We start from the raw sequence: 24866 nt of genomic DNA, 5'->3' as shown, positions 1-24866 counted from the left end.
CTTGAAGTAAAAGAGAAAAAGAAAAAATAATAAGTACTATTCTTTTATGATATCTACCCCAAAGCCTGACTCAGAGACAGAGGGCAGGATTCATTGACCTTACTGATCATCACTGTGTTTCTAAGTTCCGGGATCAATACTTTAAATCTCTTTGTTTATAACAAGGGGCAGAGCTACTGCTTTGCATACCTCCAGGGGCATCCTTTATTTTGTGTGACGTTTTGTGAATCAAGACAGTATTGTGAGGAGCTGGAGGGGTGATTACCCCAGAAGTCGGGGGAGGATGGAGGTGAAAGAGATTGGCTTCCCCTAGCCTCCAGCCTGTGAAACATGGCAGTACTGGTGCCTGGCAGCAGAGGGCGATGTTGGTGTGTGCACAGACAAAGAAGTACTGTTGGAAGGTTGTACTCTGTGGTTGTTGTGCTTTGGCGGGGGTGGGGGGCACTGTTAAACACTGTCTTGCTCAATAACATTGGCTGATTTTTGCTGTTGTTTGTTGTTTTGCCTCTTGCGTCCTTGGCTTCCCTTCTCCAAAGGAAATAAAATTCCGAGGCGAGAGAGGAGAGGCAGTGAGTCGACTAATGCAATGTGCTTCTGAGACTATTACAAAATTGCAAGCTAGGAAGCCAACAACTCCTTGGGTTGTGTTTGCTGAGCAGGTCCTGTCTGGACTTTGCATCCAGGGGTGGAAGGTCCCTGGCTCCTTGCAAAAGGGCTGGAGCCTGGGGATAGCAGGAGTCTGGGACTTGGGCTTCTGGGTCCCCTACTCTTCACTGTCTGGGTCCTGGCAGCTCCCTTACTTTGAAGCACGGTGAAAACAGATTTTCTGCTCCTGGTTCAAGTGCTGGAGGTTCTTAGACAAGTTCCTTAATGTCTCTCAGCTCCAGTGCCCCAAGACTGGGTACACAGGGGCGTTTCGCAAAAAGGGAGTCATTTTATGAGCAGACTGGTTTGGTGAACCCAAATGGAGCTTGATTGAATTGCTGTTCTGTGTTTAACCAGCTGTTCATCAGCAAACATGTGAACCAGGCCTTCCTGAAAACCTCATCCCCTTATCTGTTAAGAGGTGATGTTCTAACCCACCGAGTTGCTGTGAAATGGGAAGAAGGTGGTGTGTAAACTGTGTCCAGCACTGCTGGGTTCTTCTTGCTAGGTGCTAGAATCTCTGGGTGTTGGGTTTCTGGCCCCAGAGGACTAGCTGTCAGAGTTCTGCCCCAGGGCTGGGCCGTGCTGGCTTCTCCTGCACCACCCCCCGCCCCTGCCGCTCCCACTGAGATGATTTTAAAAGCCTAGAACTCCTCACATGGAGGTCAGGGTAGTCTGGCTCACGGCAGTGAGCTGGGCATAAACCATGGCATAGAGATGCTGTGCTGATTTACACAAAAACTTGAGAAGCAAACCAGTGATTATTATAACATGAAAACAGAGAGCTAGAGAATTGAAGGGCAAGATCCACATACATTTTTAAGGTAAGCCACAGCCCTTGAGAACATTCTAGTCTTGTGGGAGAGCTTCAAGCTGTATCCTGGCTGCCAGGTCTCTATGCTCACACCTGCCTACCAGAAGGAGCCGTGGGGAAGAGTTGGAGATGTTCGGGGGTGACTGCCACCCCAGGGGGGTCCTGTCTAAATTTTCATGCTCCTTTGGGGGTGTCTCCCTGTGCCTGAGGCCCTCCCCTGCCTGGCACTGTGGGGACCCAGCGAGATGGAGGGCCACTGGACCACTGTCAGTGGGGCGCTGCGCCCCTCCCCCAGCCAGTCAATCTCTAGGCAGCAACGGGCTGTCAGCCAAGGGCAGGTAAGAGGCGTCCTTGGGAGCCCGGGAGCTGCTGATTTATCCCCGCCGTTCAGAACAGCCTGTCTCAGCTCCGGCAAGCTCTGCGTTTGGCCCGGCCACAGGGTGGTTTCGCTGGCTCCTGTGAGGTCTTCATTAGTGACCTTGAGCCAATCACTCTTGTAACCAGGGCCTCCATCCCTCAGCTGGGCAGATGCCCATGGGACATCGGGCAAGCTGGGGGACATGGGATAAGGCCCGTGCTCTGAGTTGGACATTTGGAGAGGGAGCAAGCATTGGGTTTGAATCCAGGCTCAGTGTGAATTTGGGGCATTAGACCTCTTGGAGCCTCATTCTCATCTTGAAAAAAGAGATGAAAATGTCTACTTTTCTAAGTTACTCCGGGGATGGAGTGAAATGAGGTACTTAGTATCCATCATTATTGGTGACTACTCTGTTATTTATTTTTATTTTTTGATGTGGACCATTTTTAAAGTCTTCATAAAATTTATTACAATATTGACTCTGTTGTTTATGTTCTGGTTTTTTGGCCATGAAGCATTTTGGATCTTAGCTCCCCGACCAGGGATGCAACCCATACCCGCTGCATTGGAAGGCGGGGTCTTAACCCTGGACCACCAGGGAAGTCCCTGGCTATTAAGACCATGACAGCATATCTATGTAGGGAGGAGAGAAAAAGAAAAGGAGGGTCCTGGGGGCAGAGGCTAAAAAAGCCTTGAGCCAGACAGGGGTCCCGGGGAGGGAGGTGGGGCCTGACCAGTGCGATGGCGGGTCAGATGACTGGAACAGCTGTCCGCCTCTTGGCGTGGGGGTGGTGTGTACAGATGCCATGGGTTTTCTCCACAGGATGCCATCCCTCCCTGTGCGATCCAGAGCTCTGTGGTGGTGACCGCAGCCCTCAGCCTTCACTTCCCAAAGTGGAGTTCCCAGCTCTGGCCAGAGGGGCCAGCCTGGGCTTGCACGGGTGCCTCTAGCTAGCTGGTACCTTGCTGCCGCAGGAAGAGGACACTTCAGTTCTGCGGTTGGTTGTGGGTCCAGTCTGGGCCCAGGTTCTTGCCGAGCCACCTGTTATTTTTGATGACTACACACCTACTACGACACACACACCATTCTCGAAAAATGTTCTTAAAGAACTCACAAGGGGAGGGTCTCTTTGATGGGTGACTTTCCATAATTTCTGAATAGTTTATAGTCTAATCCCCTCACTAAGCAAATTAAACCTTTTAAGGTAACGATCAGATGGTTCAGATAGTAGCTGTGCGTGTGGACATTTGTAAGGTTCAAACACACTGGTGGGACCAGGCCCACAGTCATTTGCAAAGGCCTGTAATCAAGGCAGAAGCAATTACTTAGCCGAGCAGCTCCCCCTGGGACCCAAGGCCATATATCAGGCAGTGATGAGTCCACAGATTATCTGTCTGCCCGCCCCGGAGCCCTCCTGTTCAGCTGCGCCCGCCCACCCTCCAGGAGCCCAGGCTTGCCGCGGGAAGGCCCCCTGACATCTGTCTACCTGCATACCAGAGACCTTTGTGTCCTGGGGAATCTATTTGGAACCAAATAGTTGCAGATGAGCCTGAGAGTCGGACAGCATCTGGGCTGTGCAAACACAGTCCCCAGACAAAGAGGGATTGGAGTGACATGGGAGTGGGAGATGGGGGCACCCCAGCAGGCATCAGCAAGCCCCATTCTCTTAATCACTGGGACTCCACCCCTCTAGCCTTTCTTTACCTTCTGCCCCGCTTCATTCAGGTACTGAGACACAGGGTCCCACCTCCAAGAGGCCCTCTCTTTCCCTTCCCACTGCCTCTGTCTTCTCTCGGGCCCCTGCCATACGCCTCTGCACCACTGGAAGCTTTCCAATCAGCTATCCTACTCATCTTGTTCCCCTCATGCCTTCCTGCTGCAGGCCCATCTTTGGTCACCTTACTACCCTGGCTCCTGAATCTCCTGAACCCAGCACTCAGGGGTTCATCGCCTGGCTCCATCACATTGCTTGCTGATTCTCTGGCCAAGATCACATGAGCGTCCAGTGAGAGCCAGTCTCTGGCTTGTGGCTGTGCCTCCTGGGGTCTGTCAGTGCCCCTGGAAGCCCACCTGAGGAGGAGCTGCGGACTAGCCTTAGACCCCGTGATGGGCATCGTGGGTCCTTGCGGCTGGCTGCGGGATGGGGTGAGAGTGGCTTGGGAGGGGGCCCTGTGCCTCTCCCGTCCCAGTGCCTGCTGCACCTCCGTGAGAATGAGTTCTCAGGCCTTGAAGGGCTCAAGAATCAGCAGGCAGTCTGCACCTGCTGCAAGAGGGCCTAGAGCACCCATTACATAGGGTTTCTCAAAGCACAGTCCATGCCACAGCTGGACTTATTAAATGAGGGGCTTATTAAAGTGTGCAATCTGGGGCCAGAGTCAGGAATCAGGGATGACTTTTCTGCTTTTAAGCAAACATCCCAGTTGGCACTTCTACACAGGGTAATTTGGTAACAGCTTAGCTAACACCTTGGCAGAGAAGAATTAGCCTGGGATCAGGAGGGCTGATTAGGTGCCCGGAGGAAGGGGGTGGAAAGGAGGGACAATGTTGTTGGGCTAGTTGGACAATGTTGTTATCCCACCTGTGGAAAGGGACTAATAATGCCTATGATAAGGGCTCTTGTGAGTTCAGGTAAGACAGCTCGCTAGAAACTCCCCTGGTGAATACTAATGCTTCATGCATGTTCACAAAAATTTAAGAGAGATGGGCTGGACTCTGGGAGAAGAGGATCAGATCCTACACGTCCCATTGCCTCTTGAGAAGCAAATCTCCCCCCAGCAGGGAAAGCAGGGACATCCCAATTGCCTCTTGGGAAGCAAATCTCCCCCCGGCAGGGAAAGCAGGGACATATGATGGGAGAAGGGAGAGTTGGGCTGTAGATTTTTTTTCTGCCACTCACTGGGCTGTGTGATCTTGAGCAAATCTCTGACCCTCTCCGGGCCATTTTCTTCTGTGTTAAATGAGGAGGTTGGACTAGGTGACTGATTCTAAAGCTCTTCCAGTTGCATTCATCTCAAAGTAATATTGAATGCTCGTTGAAAAGAAAAATGTTATATTAGAAACTGCAAATAAAAAGCGGAGCCTGAGCGGAGTTCTGCTGGGGCTGGGAGGTTTATGTGTGAACATGCATATGGTGTAACTGTGTCCCCATTCTCCAAGGCTCTAATGTTCTCCAGTGTCAGGCCTTCTCCAAATATGGCACCTTCTGCATCTGGAGAAGGCTGACTGTGCTAGGGCAGGACTCTGTGTGCCGTGACATGGCTGTGGTGGTGATATATGTTGGAAATATTGGTACATACAGTAACAGTAAATATCAGCGACTTACCTGTCAAGCGTGGTGATAGATAAAAGAAATACATGGAGGAAAGTGTCAACTGGGGAAAAAATATATGGCCAGCAGTAAATCACCGCCAAGCAATTAAAGCATAAAATTAAGTTGTGTGATATTTTGTTTTCTTGGGATGGTGCACCGCTCTGTGGCAGCTCCCACACATGGGGGCTGGCGTGGGCCTGGGTTGGACTGCTCCCAACAGCCCAGAGAAAGGAAGAGGATTGGGTTCAAATTCCAGCTCCACTGTCTATTGCTGTGATGTCTCTGGCACATTTCTTACCCTTTCTGAACTTATTTCTTCCCCTACAAATGGGGGAGTGGCGCCTGTTGTAATTTGGGGTGGAGCCAATGAGATTTGCTGACAGATCACACCAGGGTGTCCAAGGCAGTGGGCCTGAGCAACTGGAAGAGAGAAATCGCCCTTCTCTGAGATGGGGAAGGAGCAGATGCTGAGGGAACATTAGGAGTTGAGATGCTGAGGGGGCGGCTGTGGGCTGTACCATCTGGAGTTGGGAGGAGGTCCCAGCTGGAGGTGGAAGTTGAATCCCCAGAGGTGTGGGATGGATAAGAAGAGGTGGAGAGAGGTGGAACAGGGGCTGCCAGAGAAAGGAGCAGAACCCGGAAAGTCAGGTCCTGAGGCCCAGTGAGTGATGTGTTCTAAGGAGGAGGGACAGCCGATGTGGTGCAAGGTAAGGGACAATGAGACCTAACCAATGGTCTCAGCAGTGTTGGGGCTTCCTGGTTAAGTGAAGTTGGGGTTGATTCATGGGCGACCACCTGACTGGAGTGTTGTATTAGTCAGGGTTTTCCACAGAAATGCAACCAACAGGCTGTGTGTGTGTGTGTGTATAAAGAGATTTAATTTAAGGATTGGCTCACAGGATTTTGGAGTCTGAGAAGCCCCAAGACCTGCAGTCAGTGGGCCGGAGGACCCAGGAGAGTTGATGGTATATACAAGTCGGTAGGCTTGAGACCCAGGAAGAGCCAGCATTTCAGTTCAAGTCTAAAGGCAGGAAAAGACCAACGTCCCAGCTCCCGCAGTCAAGCGGGAGGAGTTCACTCTTGGGAGGACAGGCCTTTGTGGTCTGTTTGGGCCTTCACCTGATGGGAAGAGGCCCATCACAGTGAGGAAGGCAATCTGCTTTACTCGGTCGACTGATTGAAATGTTAATCTGTCCAAACCACTTCCAGACACACACAGGAAGACATTTGACCAAATATCTGGGAACTTTGTGGCCCAGTGAAGTTGGCATATGGCAACTGGAGGTAGAATGAGAACAGGGGCATTAGAGACTGTGTATAGACCCTGTTTTTGAGGGATTTTGCTCCGAGGGGAGTAGAGATGCAAGGAGGCATAGGGTTAAGAGAAGTTTTTTGTTTTGTCTTGAAGTGGCAGAAGTAACGGTGCTGTATGCTGCTGGGTACCTGTGATAGACAGGGGACATTGATGGTGTGGGTGGCAAGGGGTCTAGTTGCTTGCTGAATGATCTTACTAGGAAGGAGTGGACTCTGTGCCCAGATGGGCCGACAGCCTTGACTGGGAGTACCGATGGGTCAGCTGTAGAGAGCGAGAGACTGGGCACGCGGTGGGTGGACAGAAGAGGGGGAATGCCTAGCAGGCCTTTGCTGAGAGCCCCTCTTTTGTCCCGGAAACAGGAAGCTGGGCCACCAGCTGAGACCAAGGATGAGGGGATTGGGAGAGAGAAGGGATAGGAGGGTAGGATTAACAGACGAGAGGGGGCACTGTGCTTTCCCAGGCCCTCCGGAGGTCTGGACCCTGAGTTTAAAGGTCGTCCAGTCAGTGAGGAGGTATGTTTCCCTCAGCCCTGTCCTGACACCTGTGCTGCGTGGCGGAGGTCGGGGGTTGAGAGCAGGGTTGGGAGTTGAGGGTATGGGCAGGAGAGGGGTTTCTAAGCTGGACCACGGAGTCTTTGCTGGGTTGGGGGGAAGTGAGGCCATGAGGAGAGCGAGGGGCAGTGAGAATGGGCCGGGTGGCAGGGTTGTGGGAGTCAGGCTGCTGTGGGCACCGAGTAGAAGGGCAAGACACTGTGATGCTTGAAAGTCATTCCTGGAGGCGCTCTAGTTCCTGATGGGATTGTCTGGGGTGGATCATGAGAGTGAGTGTCTGAGGATATGACCTTCAGGGGTGCCTGCTCTGTCGCTCAGTCATGTCTGACTCTTTGCGACCCCATGGACTGTAGCCCACCAGGCTCCTCTGTCCATGGGGTTTCCCGGGCAGGAATACTGGAGTGAGTTGCCACTTCCTCCTCCAGGGGATCTTCCTGACCTGGGTATAGAACCTGAAGCTTCTGTGTCTCCTGCATTGGTAGGTGGATTCTTTACCACTGAGCCACCTGGGAAGCCCATGACCTTCAGGAGAAGAGGTCAAAGAATTCAGTGCACAGGGTCAGGAGGGACTTGTGGGGACATCGATGTCACTGAGAATTCTGGCAACAGAGTTGGTGAGCGTGAGGGTGAGCCAGGAGCAAAATCAACCCAGGAGGGCGGGGGTAGGCTGGGGGTGGCGATGACACCCCAGGGAGGTAGCGGGCTGTGCTCTGAGAGCGGTGGTGAGGTTTAAGTGAGGTTATGGACACGGGCACACAGCAGGTGCTTGGTAACTGGGAGCTGCTTTTTAATTGTATTGGTGACCAGAATATGGTGCCTGGTCTGATCGTAGGTGAGAACATAAAATGAGGAATGTGCTGGAACACCTGTGGTAGACGGTTTACATGCACCTGTTTCTAGAAGATGTGACGCCTGCCAGGTCTCCCTGGCATCCGTTTTGCAGTATCTGGGGATCCTGCACTGGAGAGAGGGCCAGTCAGGCCTGTTGAGAGGGGTGGGAGTGGACAGATAAATGGGCCGAGGGGACTCGGGTTGAGCATGGAAGGAAGGGTGAGACCAAGGACACAGGTTTCGTCCCCTCGCTGGGGTCAGGGGCAGCCCTTGAATGTCAGCCGTGACATCTAGTGCATTTCCACAGTCAGCAACCCAGGCCCTTCACGCCTGAGCTGTAGGGGCAGGGGAGTGTCGACAGGATCAGTCGGTGTGTTGGGGTGACACTGACTGTTGGGGGAGGGCTCCTGGGGCGGTCCCCACATTGCAGGGTCGGGGACCCCAGTGGCTCAGAGGGGGACAGGGCCCCTGAGCGCCAGTTCCAATTCAGAGTGGGTGCACCGTGACTGGCCTCTCAGTGGCATTTGCGTCTCTGACGCCCACTGTGTGCCAGCCGTGCCGTCAGAAGCACCGAGTTCAAATCCTGGTCTTTCTACTCTGTGCCTGTGTGAGCCAGGGCCAGCACCTCACCAATCTGAGCCGCAGTTTCTCATTTGTCAGAGGCTATCAGAGTCCCTACCTTTCAGGCTGGGAGACATTTGTGGACTGAGTGTGATGATGGGAGCAACGTGGGGTGGAAAGTTGATGTTTTAATAAACTTCAGGCCTCATTTTACAGGGGGTTCAAGTCCCTTCTTTGAAAAGCTTTTGCCAGGAGCTGCAGCTATTATGGGCTTCTCTGGTAGCTCAGACGATAAAGAATCTTCCTGCAATGCAAGAGACCCAGGTTCGATTCCTGAGTCAGGAAGATCCCCTGGAGAAGGGAATGGCCACCCACCCTAGTATTCTTGCCTGGAGAATTCCATGGGCAGAGGAGCCTGTGGACTACAGTCCCTGGGGTCACAAATTGTCGGTTATGTCACGTGCTAATTCTCCCCTGCTTGCTCCGACCTGTGCCTGAAGACGCAGTTGGTACACTCATTCCTCCCAGCATGCATTCATCCACTCCTTCAGAGGTTCTCCCTGGGCAGGGATAAGAGAATCGCCAGTGATGTTGCTCTGTGGAGGAAAGTCATGTGAGCTGTTACAATTCTTCCTTGCATTTTCTTTGTCATTTGGATCAGCTCCAACTGCTTTCCCTGGGGAGACCGGCTGTCCACGGAGGTCTGGCAAGGCAGCACTCACCAGAAGGGTTGTCCTTCTGATGAGCGAGGCCAGTGCTGTTTGCACCTGAGTGGGCAGGGCCCTGCACGCAGTAGGGGCTCAGTGATAGGATGAAGCAGGTGCTGACTGGCAAGTTCCTCGGAGGCCTCTCCCTTGGCCAGTGTGCTGCTCTGCCCCCGTCGCCGTCATCCTTCGGGGCGAATTCACAGTTTTACCTTGTTTCCATCCAGGGAGTTTTAACTATGGCCATCTCATTACTGCCTGCTGCAGAACAAGCCGCATAGCCTTTCAAGGCCATGGCTGTTGCACCTGCAGCCCTGGCTAGTCTAAGATCTGGAAACTTACGACAGCGTCATCATCACATCCGCAACTCACAGGATGACGGCACTGTATCCTGGGCTTGCTGGCTCTGACCAGGAGTGGGGGTTGAGTGCCCCTCGGGCCTCAGCCACACTAGGGGAGCCCTGTGGGCCCCGGGGATGCACACAGTCCCCTCAACAAAGAGTCTCATTGGCTGTGCTCCAGGGGAGAAAGGTAACGAGAAGCAACTTCCACTTACCATCGGTATAAATCCCACAATCAGGAAAATTGCTTCAATTGCTAAAAAACGCTGGTGGGAAAGTCCATTTATTTTTCATTTTTCTTGTGCACTTGCCACCCTCATGCATGAATCACTGTCGGTATGTAGATTAAATTTATATCCCTGTTATCTTTCATGTCTCTGGGGCTCTGGTGTCAACTGGGCTTCTGGTTACTGAAAACCACTGCCTGCTTTTTAGTGGGGAGAGGATGTGGCCCTCCCTGTGGGCAGGGGCATGGCGGGGTCTCCACTGTGTTTTGGAGTCTCTGCTTTGTTTTGAGGTCTCTACTCTGCCTTCCTCCTCCTCTGGTCTCCGCCCTTGATTCGGCCACAAGACTTGCTTTTTGGAAAACTCTAGTTCTTCTCTGGAGCTGCTTCTGCTCTATCCTTTGCAGCAAAGGATTTGAACACTTGGGTTTTGGTGGTTTATTTGAGAGAGTTTGCAGTGAGCAGGATGAAGGCATTGTTTCATTTCAAACACCTGCTTTGTGCATTGCCTTGGACTGGATAGAAAAACTCTAGGCAATTTGAGAACACACTCTAGTAACATGTATGCAGGCTTTCCTTTCCTTTGTCCCTGAAACACACATACACACACGCACACACACACACACATGCAGTAGAGCTGGGTGCCTGCCTGCCTTCCTCTCTAATACAGTGATGTGATCAGGCAGTAGTTGTGGAGAAGCCTGTTCTCACCTGTGCTCTGGTGGGTACTGAGCCACAGAACCACCTAGAACTGACAGCAGACGTTGTTCTCCATTCTCAGATTTGGCCATCTCCATGCACAATCTCTGAAAGCATGGCTCTTTATTCACTGACTTACTCAACAAATGTGATCTCTACTTTTCTGGGTCCTGGACTTGAAATCTGATGAAAGCTTTGAAACCTTTTGAAAAAATCGGTTGAAAGTCCAGACTCTACCTCCTGATGCACAATTTTGAACAACTCAGGGGTGGCGGACGGAGCCTGTCCTGAGCTCCAGTCTGAGAACCTCTACTTGCAAGAGGCCTGCTCCCTGCACGCCACCCTCCTCACAAAACCCAGAGGCATTCCAGGAGTTCAGAAGTCCGGGTTTCTTTCAACCCAAACGCCTCAGCCCCTCACACCCTGACACCCTCCTCGTATCTTGTCTCAGTGGAGCAGTCCTTGGGGCCACACTCCTGGCTCTTTGGGGGTTGTCCATCCAGACCCCCACTTCTCTGTGATCGTGTCCCTGGGAGGGGCTGAAGCCGCAGCTGGCCATGCCTGCTCCAGGCCCCTGCAGCCCCCCAGCAGGTATCATTACTGCACAAGAGACCCATCATTCTGCATTAATCTGGGATTCATCATGATCGCCATGACCATAATTAATTTATTTGGTATTAATGTGGATGAAATATGTACTGTCCTTTCAGGGGAAATCAGGCTGCCTATAAGCATTAGTTAAAAGGACCATTAAAATCAAACCTTCCCCAGATCCATTAGGCGAAGTCTTTCATCCTGAAGAAGATAAAGTTCTGCTGTGTGAAATGTCATGAATAATTAGGTTGATTGCTGTTTTAAACTCTGCCCCTTCCTCCCCAGCCCCTCCTGCTTCCCTCCTAAAGCAGGGAAGGCTCACCTGCAGTGGCTCACCACCGCCCCCTTTCCCTTCATCGCCACCTCTACACTGGCCCCATATTTCCCTCTGACCTCTGGGACCACTGGCGTGGCTCTATGTGTGTGGCCAGAGTGGGGAACGGGGCTTAAATGACCCAACTGGACTGTATTTTCAATGGGTCTACTTCTCTTTCCTTCCCAGCCTTGGGCCAGGCTGGTGGTGGGCACAGTGCTGCTCCAGAAAGGTGCAGACGGAGCGAGGTCTGAGGCAGCATCCTTTACACTCGGGTCTGCAGACTCCCTGCCCGGAATGGTGTCGGGGTAGAAATGCAGATTCCTGGGCTCACATCTCTGGAGCTGTGCATGGGAGGGGGGAGGAGGCTGGTAAGGATGGTTTGACGTGTGCAGGGTGGAGGGGAGAGGAAGAAGAGAGGAACCATGTCAAGAGCCCTGCTCTGCTGCCGAAGTGCGATTTCTCTGGAGCGCCCGTGTGGATCCTGACATGCGGGCTGTCCCGGCCACACGGCTCCTCCTGTGGGAAGCACGTGAGGAGGTGTTCTGCCTGATGCTTTATGCACATGGGCACTTGCAATTGCCCGGTGGGACTGGTCCTCTAGGCTTCACCATAAGGCTGAAGAGACCAGGAAACAGAGGGTGAAACTGTCTGCCCAGTGGGACTTGGAAAATCCTATGGCCCTGGGTGAATTGATGACCTGTTAACTGGACAACTGGATGGCCCAGAGGTGGAGGCCCATGGACAGCCCAGAATAGTGGAGTGGGCGAGGGGCTGATGAAAAGTGGGGGGAAAGCAGACCCCTCTCCCACCCCCGTGTTCTAATCCACTCTCGTTCCCTGACAGGCGCTTCGGCACAAAATGCACAGCCTGCCAGCAGGGCATCCCCCCGACCCAGGTGGTCCGCAAGGCGCAGGACTTCGTCTACCACCTGCACTGCTTCGCCTGCATCATCTGCAACCGGCAGCTGGCCACGGGGGACGAGTTCTACCTCATGGAGGATGGGCGACTGGTGTGCAAGGAGGACTATGAGACGGCCAAGCAGAACGGTAATCAGCTGGGCCCTGCATGGCCAACCTCTGTCCTGCCAGAGTCCAGGCTGCCCACCCCTTGGAGCCCCGCAGGCATCCTGCCTCTTCTAGAACCTTCCCAGATGCCTGAAGGGAGAGAGATCTCCCCCCCACCCCTCACCCCCAGTCCTTGGCATTGGCTTCCCCAGTGAAGCATCAATCAAGTTATGGTTGCTGAGCAGCTGCTTGTCTTGGGACAAGGCAGTACTTTGGCTCAGGAGTAGCTGGGGCCCTTGTCCTCATCATCACTCAGACTCCCCGTATTGGGACTTAACCACTGGACCCCCAGGGAAGTTCCATGCTCCTTAGTTTTTTTTTTTTCTTTGTTTGTTTTTTTCTGCAAAAAACTTTATTGTTTCCATTTGGTCCAAGGCTTGAGAGAGGGCTCCAAGGTGTTAACAAGCTGCCCAGTGGTTGCAGAGAGGGACTTCAGGCAGAAACCCTGACATTAGAGGGGCTCCTCAAAGGCTTCTGGGCTCCAGAGACTCCTAGTTGTGCTTGAGGGTGAGCCTTTTGAAGAGATATTCTCCCAACCCCACCCAGGGACCAGCCAGCCCGCGGAGGTGGGTCAGGTGGCCACCCATCTTCTAGATGAGTTTCACCTCCTCCCCTAAGAAGTGGTTCTCCAGGAAGTCACAGATGCAGGGGTCTGCAAGGGGAGAACCCAGGCCATGCAGATCTGAAAGGGTCTGGTTTGGGTTCTTCTCCATGAGAAAGGTGGCTTCCATAGCATCCTGGGTCTTACCCCACTCATCTTGAGGTGGCTCCTGCATGTCCAGGAAGAGGGCGCGGCCGCTCTGCTGGTTTTGCGTGTTTAAGACTCACTCCACGCCCTTGTGCTCCTCGGCTAACTTGAAGGAAAAGTGGCTTACACCCTCCAGAGCCATATTGTTGTGGTTGAGATAGAAGCCCAGAGAGAGGTAGGTCTAGGAGGCCTGCAGATGCTTGTTGACCAGGCGGTTGATGGCGGCCTCCCCTTGATGGAGTAATTCTGATGCATCTGGGAGCTCATGGTTGATGGGTAATAGAGCTAAGCTCAAAAAACGGTGTTGTCTGGTCCTGGTGATCGTGGACAGCTGAGTGGCGGATTCCAAAGGTCGCGACTGGTAAAAAGGCTGGAGGGTGGTTGGAGGCTAGAGTGAGGGCCGTCCCTGGGTCTGTTTTCTCCAAGCACTGTTGAAGCAAGAGACAGATCCCCGGACTGCCCTGCCCTTAGCTTTGTATATCGGGGTGCACATTTACCTCAGCACCTCTACACCTCAAAGGCTTCAATCAGCAAGAGCCCTCGCATTGGCCTGAGTCCCTCTTGGAACAGGTCAGCCTGTGTTTCCGTTAAACGTCCTCTGTTTCACCTCTCAGACTGCAGGCTCCTTGAGGGCAAGGACTTGGGGGTGATGACTCTTGTGTCTCCCAAAGTCCCTCATGTGGGAGCAGTTGCTCAGCCGGTCTCCTCACTCATGAAGACTCATCCATCTCAACCATCTGCTCCCATGCACCCGGCCACCCTCCCCGGCTGCCTCCGGGCCCGTCCGTGGTCTGCACAGAAGCTTACAGCACGGCTGATGTCAGGCCCCAGCATTGAGCAGCCACCCAGAAAACCTGCCTTCACAGGGGTGGCCTGGGCAGCAGCTGCTCCTACCGCCTAAGGTCAGGTTCTTGGGCAGCCCTGGGTCTTTCCTGGGACTTTTCAGGGCTTGGGGAGCTCTTGAACCCCCATTCCCTGGGTCCCCTCAGAAAGACCATGTCTGATTTCCCACCTCCTACCACCTCACCTCAGGCTCCTCATTCACAGCTGTACCCTCCAGCCTGGCTCAGATTTTGGCATTTGGCCAAACTCACCTTGGGCATTTCAGATGCACGAACTCATGAAACATCAAGGTCATTTGCCCCTGACTAGAATTTTTATGAACTCAGGGTGTTCTGTGGAATGCTCTTATTGACAGCTCTGGGCTTGATGAAAACAAAAACAAAGCAACAACAATTCCATGTATATCTTTCCAGGTCTTTCCTGAGTTCCCACCTGTATATTATATGGTTATGATCAAAACATGGAGAAATTAGTTTTTTGCTTAATAAATGCAGTTCAAGGGTGGTGATGGGGAGGCCCTTTCGGTGAGGCTGCTGGAGCTCAGCTTGGCTCTGGCAGAGGTGGGAGGGACGGCACCTCTCTTTTCGTCACCTGCCTCCCACTGTGCCCCCCACCCCCAGCTCTGGCCTTCCGCATGGACAGCCCTTCCATCTCTTCTCCTCTTTCCCGGCCTCTGCAAGCCTGCTCCCGGGCTCTTTGCTTTAATGTATTAATCTGCTCTGGCTCCTTAAAACACACTTGGTGCTGTTGCTCTGGAGTCAATTACGGTGTCACAGAAGATTAGGGCGTCTTGTCAGGGATAAACCATCAATGCAGAGGGACTCAGAGAGCCCAAGCTGTCTTCGGAACTCTGATGCCCTTCGCCAGAGACATTAAGGATGCAGGCCTTCCCCCAGGCTGGTGGCTGCTTCTCGCCATCAGAGGCCTCATTTAGACTCTGAGAAGTCACAGCCTGGCCTCTGCTGCTGCTGTGGATGGGTCAAGAGAAAGGAGAGACCAGCTGGGGAGGCAAGAATGACCCAGTGGAGCTCACACTTGTATCCAGGATTGTTTGCGCCATGCAGAACCTCTGAAGGACAGTGGAAAGACACTGGACCTGGCCTCAGAGGCTGGGGGGCATCTCTGCTGGGTCACCTACTAACTTGGGGGTCCCCTGGTGGTTGTGTACCTGGTTGAGCCTTGGCATCTCACCTCCACGTGGGAGGTCAGGCATCTGCCACACAGGGCTGTGTCCTGGGATTCAAAGAGGCTGCAGCTTGTGGGATGGGATGGCACATGAGGGAGAGCCCAGTGAGGAAGAGAAACACAAACAGTAAGATATGCTGTAGGTTTGCCAGCAACTGGGCGTTACACCGTGTTTCTGATGTGTTCTTCTGGCCTCTGGCTGTCTGCGAGGCTGAGAACCCTCCATCCCATGGAACCTGGGTGATTCTGAGTGCAGCAGGGGCCTTGGTCTGCTGTGGGACATCGGGCTTTCTCTTTTTATGTTTTGATCCCTCCTTGCTAATCTAAACCCTCTTTCCGACTTAGGTTCCCTCCATTGTGCTACACAAAGGATTGAGTATCAGCTATTTGTACCTTGGTGTGAATAATTTTGTTCATTTGTTACATTTCCTTGAATATTTGCATTTTCAATATAATGAGGTTGCCTTTTATGCCAGGGACAAGTGCTAGGAGACCCTGCATAATTCAAAACTAACATACTTTAAGGCTAATTTTCCCATAGGAATTAATGTGAAAAATTGGGGTGGGATGTATTCTGGGAGCACATAAATCCATAATCAGTGAAATGTATCTTTGCCTTAATGCTACTTTTTATTTTCTCAGCACTATCTCAGTCCCTCCCAGATGCTCTTTCCTAAATTAACAGCCTAGGGTATCATGGTCTTGCTTGGCCTTCCTCATAGCGTTTTATCACATTTAACTTCCGCACCAAAGTTATTGATTTTTGGGTGCATTTTTCAGCATGAGCACTGCCACTGCTACTTAATGAATACTTGGATGACATTGTTATAGGATATAAAAAAGATTTTAAATTATAATAACAGTGAATGTTAAAATAACAGCATAATAGTCCCTGTAATCGCAAGAAGAAAGTGCTGTGTATGTAGCCAGCAGTACAGAACCAAGGAGCCACCAACCCAGGACAACAGGGGTTTGTCCCAATGGCACTGCCCAGTGGCCATGCTGAGAACAATTTCTAATTCACTAGGGCAACCTATTTGAAATTAAGTGATTCTTGATGAATTAAAAATTTGGAGTGATTCCATTATTTCAAATTTTGTGTGTAAATAGTATATATATATATATATATATATTTTTTTTAGGTTTAAAAAAAAAAACTTTATTTTTGGCTGCACTGGGTCTTCATTGCTTTACACAGGCTTTCTCTAGCTGCATCGAGCAGAGGCTACTCTTCATTGCACTGCACAGGTTTCTCACTGTGGTGACTCCTCTTGTTATGGGGCATGGGCTCTTGGCACGCGGGCTTCAGGAGTTTCGGCTCCCGGGCTCTAGAGTGCAGGCTCAGTAGTTGTGGCCCGTGGGCTTAGTAACTCCTCTTCATGCACAGTCTTCCCGAACCCGGGATTGAACCTGTGTCCCCTGCATTGGCGGGCAGATTCCTATCCACTGCACCACTTCCTCCCCATTGGCAGGAACTCTGAAGAGTATATGAATATTTTTGAAATGCACTATTTTGTATTTACATTAAGTGCTGTCATATTGTTCTCTCTATGAATATGGGAAGAAGGAAGTGATTCCTAACAACGAGTTTTGAAGGTTTTTCTCAGTGTCTGCCTCAGTGGCTCTGGAATCCTTCCTCACTGGGTTCAGGACCCCAGGGAGGGACTTGAGTGGCGGGGCTTTGAGGATGATGGTGGCTCTGCTGGGGAAGAAAACAGCCCGAGGAGAAGGGAGGACCGGGGGCCTGTCCCCCACCCACTGTGTGCACCATGGCTTGTCATGTGAGCCGGGCTGCATGACTACTTACTCCTGCACCGTGCTGCCCACACGCAGGCTTCTGAAGGTGAGGGGACTTGCCCACATCATTGACTCAGTGAGAATGGTGAACCCAGGTCTTCTGACCCCAAGAAAAGCCGTTTAGAATGGTCATGAAGATCACAGGCACATCAAGCTCTTGATAAACATCAGCTATTATTGTTGTTTTAAGAGAGGACTTCCTTGGATGGAAGGGAAGAAAGGGAAGAAGATAGACATGGAGCAGACCCTCTTCAAAGGACGCCAGTGTGAAGAGGCACAGAGAACTCAGGGGGCTGGAGGCAGCTGCCATTCCTCTTCCGGACTCTGGGCAGGGGTGCTGGGCAGAGAATGAATGAACTTAAGTGCTGGGAGAGGAGCAAACCATTTACACTCAGTGCTTCTCCTGTGCTGGACTCTGGCTGAGAAGAGCCTTTGACTTACAGGCACCTGAGGCTCAAAATCCATTGAAGACAGTTGATTAGTCAGCTTATTGTCCTGAACACTCTTTATACAAGTGTTTTTAAAAAAAATGTGTTTGAATATAAGCCACAGTAAGAATCTTGTTTTGTTTCAACTCAGCACACATATTCATACACCTGACACTGATCAAGTTTCATGAAGCAACACTTTCCCTCATCTGTCTCATCCATCCCACCCCATCACATCCCATCCCATCCCCTCCCCTCCCATCCCATCCCATCCCATCCATCATCCCACCCCATCCCATCCCATCCATCATCCCACCCCATCCCATCCCATCCATCCCACCCCATCCCATCCATCCCACCCCACCCCATCCCATCCATCCCACCCCATCCCATCCCATCCCATCCCATCCATCCCACCCCAGGCCACCCCATCCCACCCCATTCCATCCACCTCACCCCATCCCATCCACCCCATCCCACCCCACCCCATCCCACCCATCCCACCCCAGGCCAGGCCACCCCACCCCACCCCATCCCATCCACCCCACCCCATCCCATCCCATCCCATCCACCCCACCCCACCCCATCCCACCCCATCCCATCCCAACCCATCCCATCCCATCCCATCCACTCCACCTCATCCCATCCCATCCATCCCACCCCATCCCATCCCATCCCATCCCATCCCATCCATCATCCCACCCCATCCCATCCCATCCATCCCACCCCATCCCATCCATCCCATCCCATCCCATCCCATCTATCTATCCCATCCATCCCATCCATCCCATCCCATCCCATCTATCCCACCTCAGGCCACCCTACCCCACCCCACCTCAGGCCACCCCACCCCACCCCATCCCATCCACCTCAGCCCATCCCATCCACCTTACCCCATCCCATCCACCCCACCCCACCCCATCCCACCCACCTCACCCCATCCCATCCACCTCACCCCATCCCATCCACTTCATCCCATCCCATCCATCCCATTCCATCCCATCCCATCCCATCCATCATCCCACCCCATCCCATTCCATCCATCCCATCCCATCCCATTCCATCCATCCCACCCCAGGCCACCCCACCCCACCCCATCCCACCCACCTCACCCCATCCCATCCACCTCATCCCACCCATCCCACCCCAGGCCACCCATCCCACCCCAGGCCACCCAACCCCACCCCATCCCACCCACCTCACCCCATCCCATCCACCTCACCCCATTCCATCCCATCCCACCCTACCCCATCCCATCCCACCCTACCCCATCCCATCCACCCCACCCCATCCCATCCACCCCATCCCACTCCATCCCACCCACCCCACCCCATTCCATCCCATCCCATCCCATCCAGCCCACCCCATCCCATCCCATCCCATCCCATCCCATCCCATCCCATCCACCCCACCCCATCCACCCCACCCCACCCCATCCCATCCACCCCACCCCATCCTATTCCACCCATCCCACCCCAGGCCACCCCAACCCACCCCATTCCATCCACCCCATCCCACTCCATCCCATCCCACCCTACCCCACCCTACTCCATCCCATCCCACCCCACCCCACCCCACCCCACCCCATCCACTCCATCCCACCCCACCCCACCCCATCCACTCCATCCCACCCCACCCCACCCCATCCACTCCATCCCATCCCATCCACCTCACCCCATCCCATCCACCCCATCCCACTCCATCCCACCCACCCCATCCCATCCTACCCTACCCCACCCTACCCCATCCTATCCCACCCTACCCCATCCTATTCCATCCCATCCCATCCATCCATCCCACTCCACCCCATCCTATCCCACCCAATCCCATCCCATCCCCATCCCCATCCCCATCCCCATCCCCATCCCATCCCATCTCATCTCATCTCATCCATCTTGTTTCCTCTTTTAGTTTTTGATCAACTAAATTGACTTTACAACCCACTTTTGGGTTCTGACCCATAATTTATGAACATTGCTTAGGTGAATAGTAAATGGACACGTCACCTTTGCTATGAGCCCAGGGCTGTGGAAAGGCAGTGATGTCATGGGTGGGACCTGGGGGAATGGAGGTTTCTGATGGGAGGAGGGACAGGTATCTGGGGCAGCCCAGGGCAAAGACTTCCTTCTGTCTCCTTCCCCTCCGCAGCCTTGGCAGTAACTCACAAGGTTGGCCAGTGGAGTGTGCCATGATGGGGAAACATGTAGAATGGTACACCTTCAGTCTGATGAGAGCCCCGTGTGGCTGGGCTGGGAGGGGATGGGGAGAGGCAGGGAGCTGAGGGAACAGCATATTGTCCTACCTTTCCAGTGACTCGGGAAGGCCTGTAGTGCAGGAGTGGGCTCCATGCAGGTCAAGAGTACTCTCCCCTGACGTTGCTCATTCTTCCTCCCTCTTGCCCATAGCAGGCAAGGTTACATGAGGAAAGGAGGAAGGAGGGTGAGACCCAGCTGCTTCAGATGGGCTGGACGCAGTAAGAAGTGGTTTTCGTTGCAGATGACTCAGAGGCTGGAGCTAAGCGGCCCAGGACCACCATCACAGCAAAGCAGCTGGAGACGTTGAAGAACGCCTATAAGAACTCCCCTAAGCCCGCCCGGCATGTGAGGGAGCAGCTGTCCTCGGAGACAGGCCTGGACATGAGGGTTGTACAGGTGAGGCTCCAGCCACCCCAACCCGTGGGGGCGCCTTTGCTGACCGGAGATCCCAGGCCGGGCACCATGCGGTGCCGGGGCTGGCGTGGGGGTGGAGGGTGTCCTGTGGGTCCCCACATCTGCGCGTCCACAGGACGGCTCCAGGTAGCCATGGCGCTTCATCTGTGCGGTCCCTGATCCCCTTGGGGTGCTGGGCTCAGGACCACAGCCCCAGGAAATCTGCTGAACCAGAGAGATGTCTGAGGCCCAGGCCAGGGGAAGCGATGGGCACAACCCGTTCCTCACCCATCTGCTGCGGCTTCAGTCTTTGTCTCTGGTCTCGAGGACCCTGGGGGCTTTGGGCTCGTGGTGGACACCCCCAAAGTGTGTCCCTTTGCTTGTTGTGGCAGGTTTGGTTTCAGAACAGAAGGGCCAAGGAGAAGCGACTGAAGAAGGACGCGGGGCGGCACCGCTGGGGGCAGTTCTACAAGAGTGTCAAGAGGAGCCGGGGAGGCAGCAAGCAGGAGAAGGAGAGCTCTGCGGAGGACTGTGGGGTTAGTGACAGTGAGCTGAGCTTCCGAGGTGAGCAGGGCTGGAGGGGCGAGGCCAAGGCCCTAGGAGAGGCCCCTGGGAAACAGTGACCCCCGACAGGCAGGAGGGGTCTTTCTGGAGGCCTTGCCAGCTCTCTTCTGAACACAGGCCCCACCCTGTGACTTGCAGTAAAGGGTGGGGGGAAATGGTCGTGGCCCTTCCAGAGGGGACAGGGCAGAGGAAACCAGAGCTCTGCTGCTGACCCATGGAAGCTGGGCTCCCAGGCCTGCGGGGCCCAAAGGCCTCCCCTCCTTGCCCGCTGCCCGGGGCTCCCTCATCAGCCCACACAGCTGCAAAGGACCCCTGTGTCTCAGTCTGTGCCCCAAGCCCCTCTCCGGCATTTCTCCCCTCAATGGGGGCAGTGGCCTTCCTCCCATTACCCACTAGGTGAGCCCCCTCCTCTGCTGGTGGTGGGAGGATGTGCGTCACAGCCCTTGGCCCTGGGGAGTCAGTACTGCGAGTGCATGTGAGGTGGGGGCTGGCCTCATTCTGGAATCCCTTCCCCCACCGCTCACTTCATCTTGTCCCCAGCACATATGCTTTGCTGCATGTGCTACATTCAAATTTTGTGCATCAGTAGAATTGCAAATGGCTGCATGTTTTGGATCCTTTGGTTATTTGCAAATAGCCATTCTCTTGTATCGAGTCCTCAAACGTGGAAGGTCTTCTGTTGCGGCAGGAGAAGGGAAGAGGCCTGAGCTGGGGAATCAGAAATCTGGTTTCCAGTTGTGGCTTTGTCAAATTGATTTACTTTTCTTGAGCCTCAGTTTACCCATCTCTAAATGGGTTTAACAGTATCGTTGCCCATATCCCAGTGGTCTTGTGGGAATCCGTGAATACAACTGACTGGATGCGTTTGGAGAAAGCTCAGCACATTTTTACTCTTGGAAGACACAACCATTTTTAGGCAGCTTGTGGTTCCCACAGAGGGCCCTGGTCACTGGGGATGACAGGTGTAGGCAAAACACCAGTTAATGGCCATTTTACAGTGTAGCTGAGCCTTCATCTCCTGCCCCCTTTAAAGGGCATGACTCTCCTCCACCTTTTCATTTTCATGGATGGGATGCGCAACAGCCTAGGGCAGGTTGTCAGAAGGGATGAGTGTTGAAGTCCACTCTGGGGTAGGAATGGACACACAGGCCCAGTGGGAATAGAAAGGAAGTCTGTGGGGCAGCAGATGGCAAGAGCTGCCTGTGAGGGCCATGATTTCCTGAGAGGACCGTAAGTCAGCCCAAAGGTCTGCCCATGAGGCCCGGGGCATGTTCCAGGCTCACCTTCCAGGCCTCCTGGGGGTGGAAAGCCACTCAGTCTCCTCTAAGCTGCTGAAATCAACATCTGGAACATACAGGATTGTTAAGTCTTGGTTTGTAGCTCCTTTTTGTTGGGTGCAGGTGGGACCCCAGCTTGACATATCACTGGTCTCTCCACATAACTGTATAATCTTATTTTTCTTAAGACTAAAATTGTTCACCTCTGTTGGAGAGATGAATTCTTCCAGGTGGCAAAGATTCCACGAGATCCCCTTAATGAAATTCCTCAAGAAACAAGGTCCATTTGCCTTAATCAATCCAATGCTTTGTCCCCAGTGAAGAACTTAGAGAAACCAAGTCCTCTGATACTGAACCTCTTTCCCAGGTACAGCAGAAAGCTTTTGTGTATACATGTGTTGAGTCCTCAGCTCCCTTGAGCCTACGGCCCTGCTTGTTTCCCTACAACTGAATCAAGCACTTTTCTCAGCTCGAAAGCTTTCAGATGAAATCTTGTTAGCATGGAGTTTATTCCCTTTGTGCTGTGGATGACATGTGACACAGCAAACCTCAGGCACTGGTACTCCATAGCTGTCAGTGTAGCCCTCTTCATACATGACCCACCTGAGACCCACAAGCTCACGAAACATTTGTCCAGCCTTCTGGGACCTGGGCATGTGGTCTCTGGAGGTGTTTGTTCTGTTTTTCCCCCTTGACGTGTCTGGATGCCAGGCTGACATGCTGGTGTCTGGTTCATGCTCGGGCTTCTTTCCTGGTCATGTGTATTCCTAGGTTGTGAAGAACAGGGGAGCGCTGGAGTCCTGGCGGCTGACAATAAATCTCCGTTCTTTTGTCCACAGAGGATCAGATTCTCTCAGAACTTGGCCACACCAATAGGATTTATGGCAACGTGGGGGACGTTTCAGGCGGACAGTTAATGAATGGGAGCTTCTCCATGGACGGGACAGGACAATCCTATCAGGACTTGAGGGATGGGAGCCCCTATGGAATCCCCCAGTCTCCATCCTCCATCTCGTCCCTGCCATCCCACGCTCCTTTGCTCAATGGGCTGGATTACACGGTGGACAGTAACTTGGGCATCATTGCGCACGCAGGGCAGGGAGTAAGCCAGACGCTGAGAGCCATGGCTGGGGGACCCACCTCTGACATCTCCACAGGAAGCAGTGTAGGCTACCCCGACTTTCCGACTAGCCCGGCCTCTTGGCTCGATGAAATGGATCATCCTCCTTTTTAAACACTTCTCCTCCCCACCCTACCTGTCCTCTGGCTTGAGAGAATATCTTCAAGGATTGAAAGACACTTGCCTTTTAAGGATGGAAAGTGCGCCAATGTGAATTTCCATTATTTTCAATGGAAGTCCTCTGCCGATCCCGGGGAGGTCGCGGCGGGACCCCACTGGGGCTGGCTTTCCTGGGAAGCGGTGGGAGAGCAGCCACCTCTCAGAACACAGCACAGGGGCGCAGAGCCCAGAGCGCTAGGGTGCCGGCTGGTCGGCTCCTCCCCTGTCCCCGTCCTGCTTACAGGCTTTGGCTGCTCAGTGCTTGGTTGATGGGGTGACCGTGTCAGGCCACCTAAGCCTTCGGGAACTCTGCTCCAACTGGAGAGTCTTGTGAGATGTCTCCTGAACCACTGCTCTCGCCAGAACCGAGATTCCCAAGGTGGAGGCCTCATGGCCCTTGAGTATCGATAAAAGTGATTTATGGACCACCCTTACTTAACCCCAATTTTCAAAATTAAAAAAAAGTCACTTATTAAAGATGAGTGGAAAACTTTGATGACCACAGTTTGATGTTGAAAACATGCTCCCTCCTCTTTTTTTTTTTTTTTTGCTGTGAAAAAATATGACTTTTTCCCTACCCAGAACTACACGCCAGAGACAATTTTGTCAGTTTTGGTTTTTATGAAATTCCATCCCAATCACTGAATCCCTGATGGCAAGAAGTGGTTTTTATTGCAGGTGACTCTGAGGCTGGAGCCGAGTGGCCCTGGACCATCCCAGCGACTGCCTGACAAGTCCCCCTGGTGCACAATGTGCCTTTTTAATTTGCTTGTATTATTTATTCCACAAGACAGGCTATGGGTTCCAAAATGATCAAAGCTAAAATATGGAGAGAACAGAATGACAATCAGTGAAAATATTTGCAGACGTTTGGATTCCAGACATGCAGTCAGTTTAGCCAAATCAGCAGATGCTAGTCTCCCAGAGTTCTTATCCGGTAGGGTGAAATGATATTGGATCTGTTTGGAGGGAGTTGGTTTAGATGAGATTGTAAGCCCACTGCCCACCTGCAGCCAACCATCCTTGGCCCTTTAAAAATGAGCGCTTTCTCTGCCACACTAGCTGACTCAGTAGGAGGACAGTCTTGGCCTCTTCCAAGTACTGGCCATACTTCTTGGCCCATCTCGGTTGGGAGGAATCATTTAGGGAGCGGCCCTTAAGTTGTCCACAGGGTTCCAAATGGTCTTTGGGCTACATCCCTCTGGGTTGTTGGCTGGGCTCATGCCATGCCCTGTGGTGCTCCAGTCCTGTGCTCAAAAAGGCAGCTCTCTCTGGCCACTGGCAGTGCAGAGACTCTCAGCTTGCAGGTTTGCAATAGCAGATCACCAAGCCTGGGACAAGGGCAGGGCCTACCCCTGCTTTATGAGCTGCTGTCTCTGCAACAGACTGCGCTTCCACAGGAAATGCCGTTGTGATGGTGCTGCAAGGCCCACCTTACATCACACATCTGTCCATCCAGAAGCTCTCCATGTGCATATGGAACTTAGCCAGGTAGAATTGATTCCAGTCCCCTTGGAAGACGGTGGTTTGCTTCTGCTGGCCTCCCATTCTCTTGAACAAGATCAGCAGAGTGGGAAAGGGTAAGAAGGCATTGCCTTTCTTTCACAGCAAGTGATGGCGTCAGAGCACCTGAGGAAACTTCCTTCCAGGAATGGATTTGAGGACCACAAAAGTTTAGGTATACGGTAGGCAGACTACCTATGGGGAAGGAAATGGCAACCCACTCCAGTATTCTTGCCTGGAGAATCCCATGGACAGAGGAGCCTGGC

At 53.0% G+C, this 24866-nt stretch overlaps 1 protein-coding gene across 6 annotated transcripts in view; it reads left to right on the top strand.

Annotated features, from left to right (window-relative positions):
* LHX4 (LIM homeobox 4) overlaps positions 1-23590 on the top strand; it is a 56883-nt gene extending 33293 nt beyond the window's left edge. For 5 of the 6 annotated variants that reach the window (XM_086343539.1, XM_086343536.1, XM_086343541.1 and 2 more), the window contains exons 3-6: positions 12108-12310; positions 19826-19980; positions 20370-20541; positions 22658-23590. In XM_086343539.1, the coding sequence (XP_086199665.1) occupies positions 12108-12310; positions 19826-19980; positions 20370-20541; positions 22658-23052 (925 nt within the window). In that variant the 3' untranslated portion in view covers positions 23053-23590. The remainder of the gene's footprint in view (positions 1-12107; positions 12311-19825; positions 19981-20369; positions 20542-22657) is intronic. The other variant, XM_086343540.1, reaches the window with a different exon arrangement.
* The last annotated feature ends 1276 nt before the right edge of the window (positions 23591-24866 follow it).

Source organism: Bos grunniens, chromosome 16, assembly GCF_055505025.1.
Source record: "Bos grunniens cultivar Pamir isolate PY7600 chromosome 16, Bosgru_T2T1.0, whole genome shotgun sequence".
Classification (NCBI taxonomy): domain Eukaryota; kingdom Metazoa; phylum Chordata; class Mammalia; order Artiodactyla; family Bovidae; genus Bos; species Bos grunniens.
This window is presented reverse-complemented; position numbering and strand designations above follow the sequence as displayed.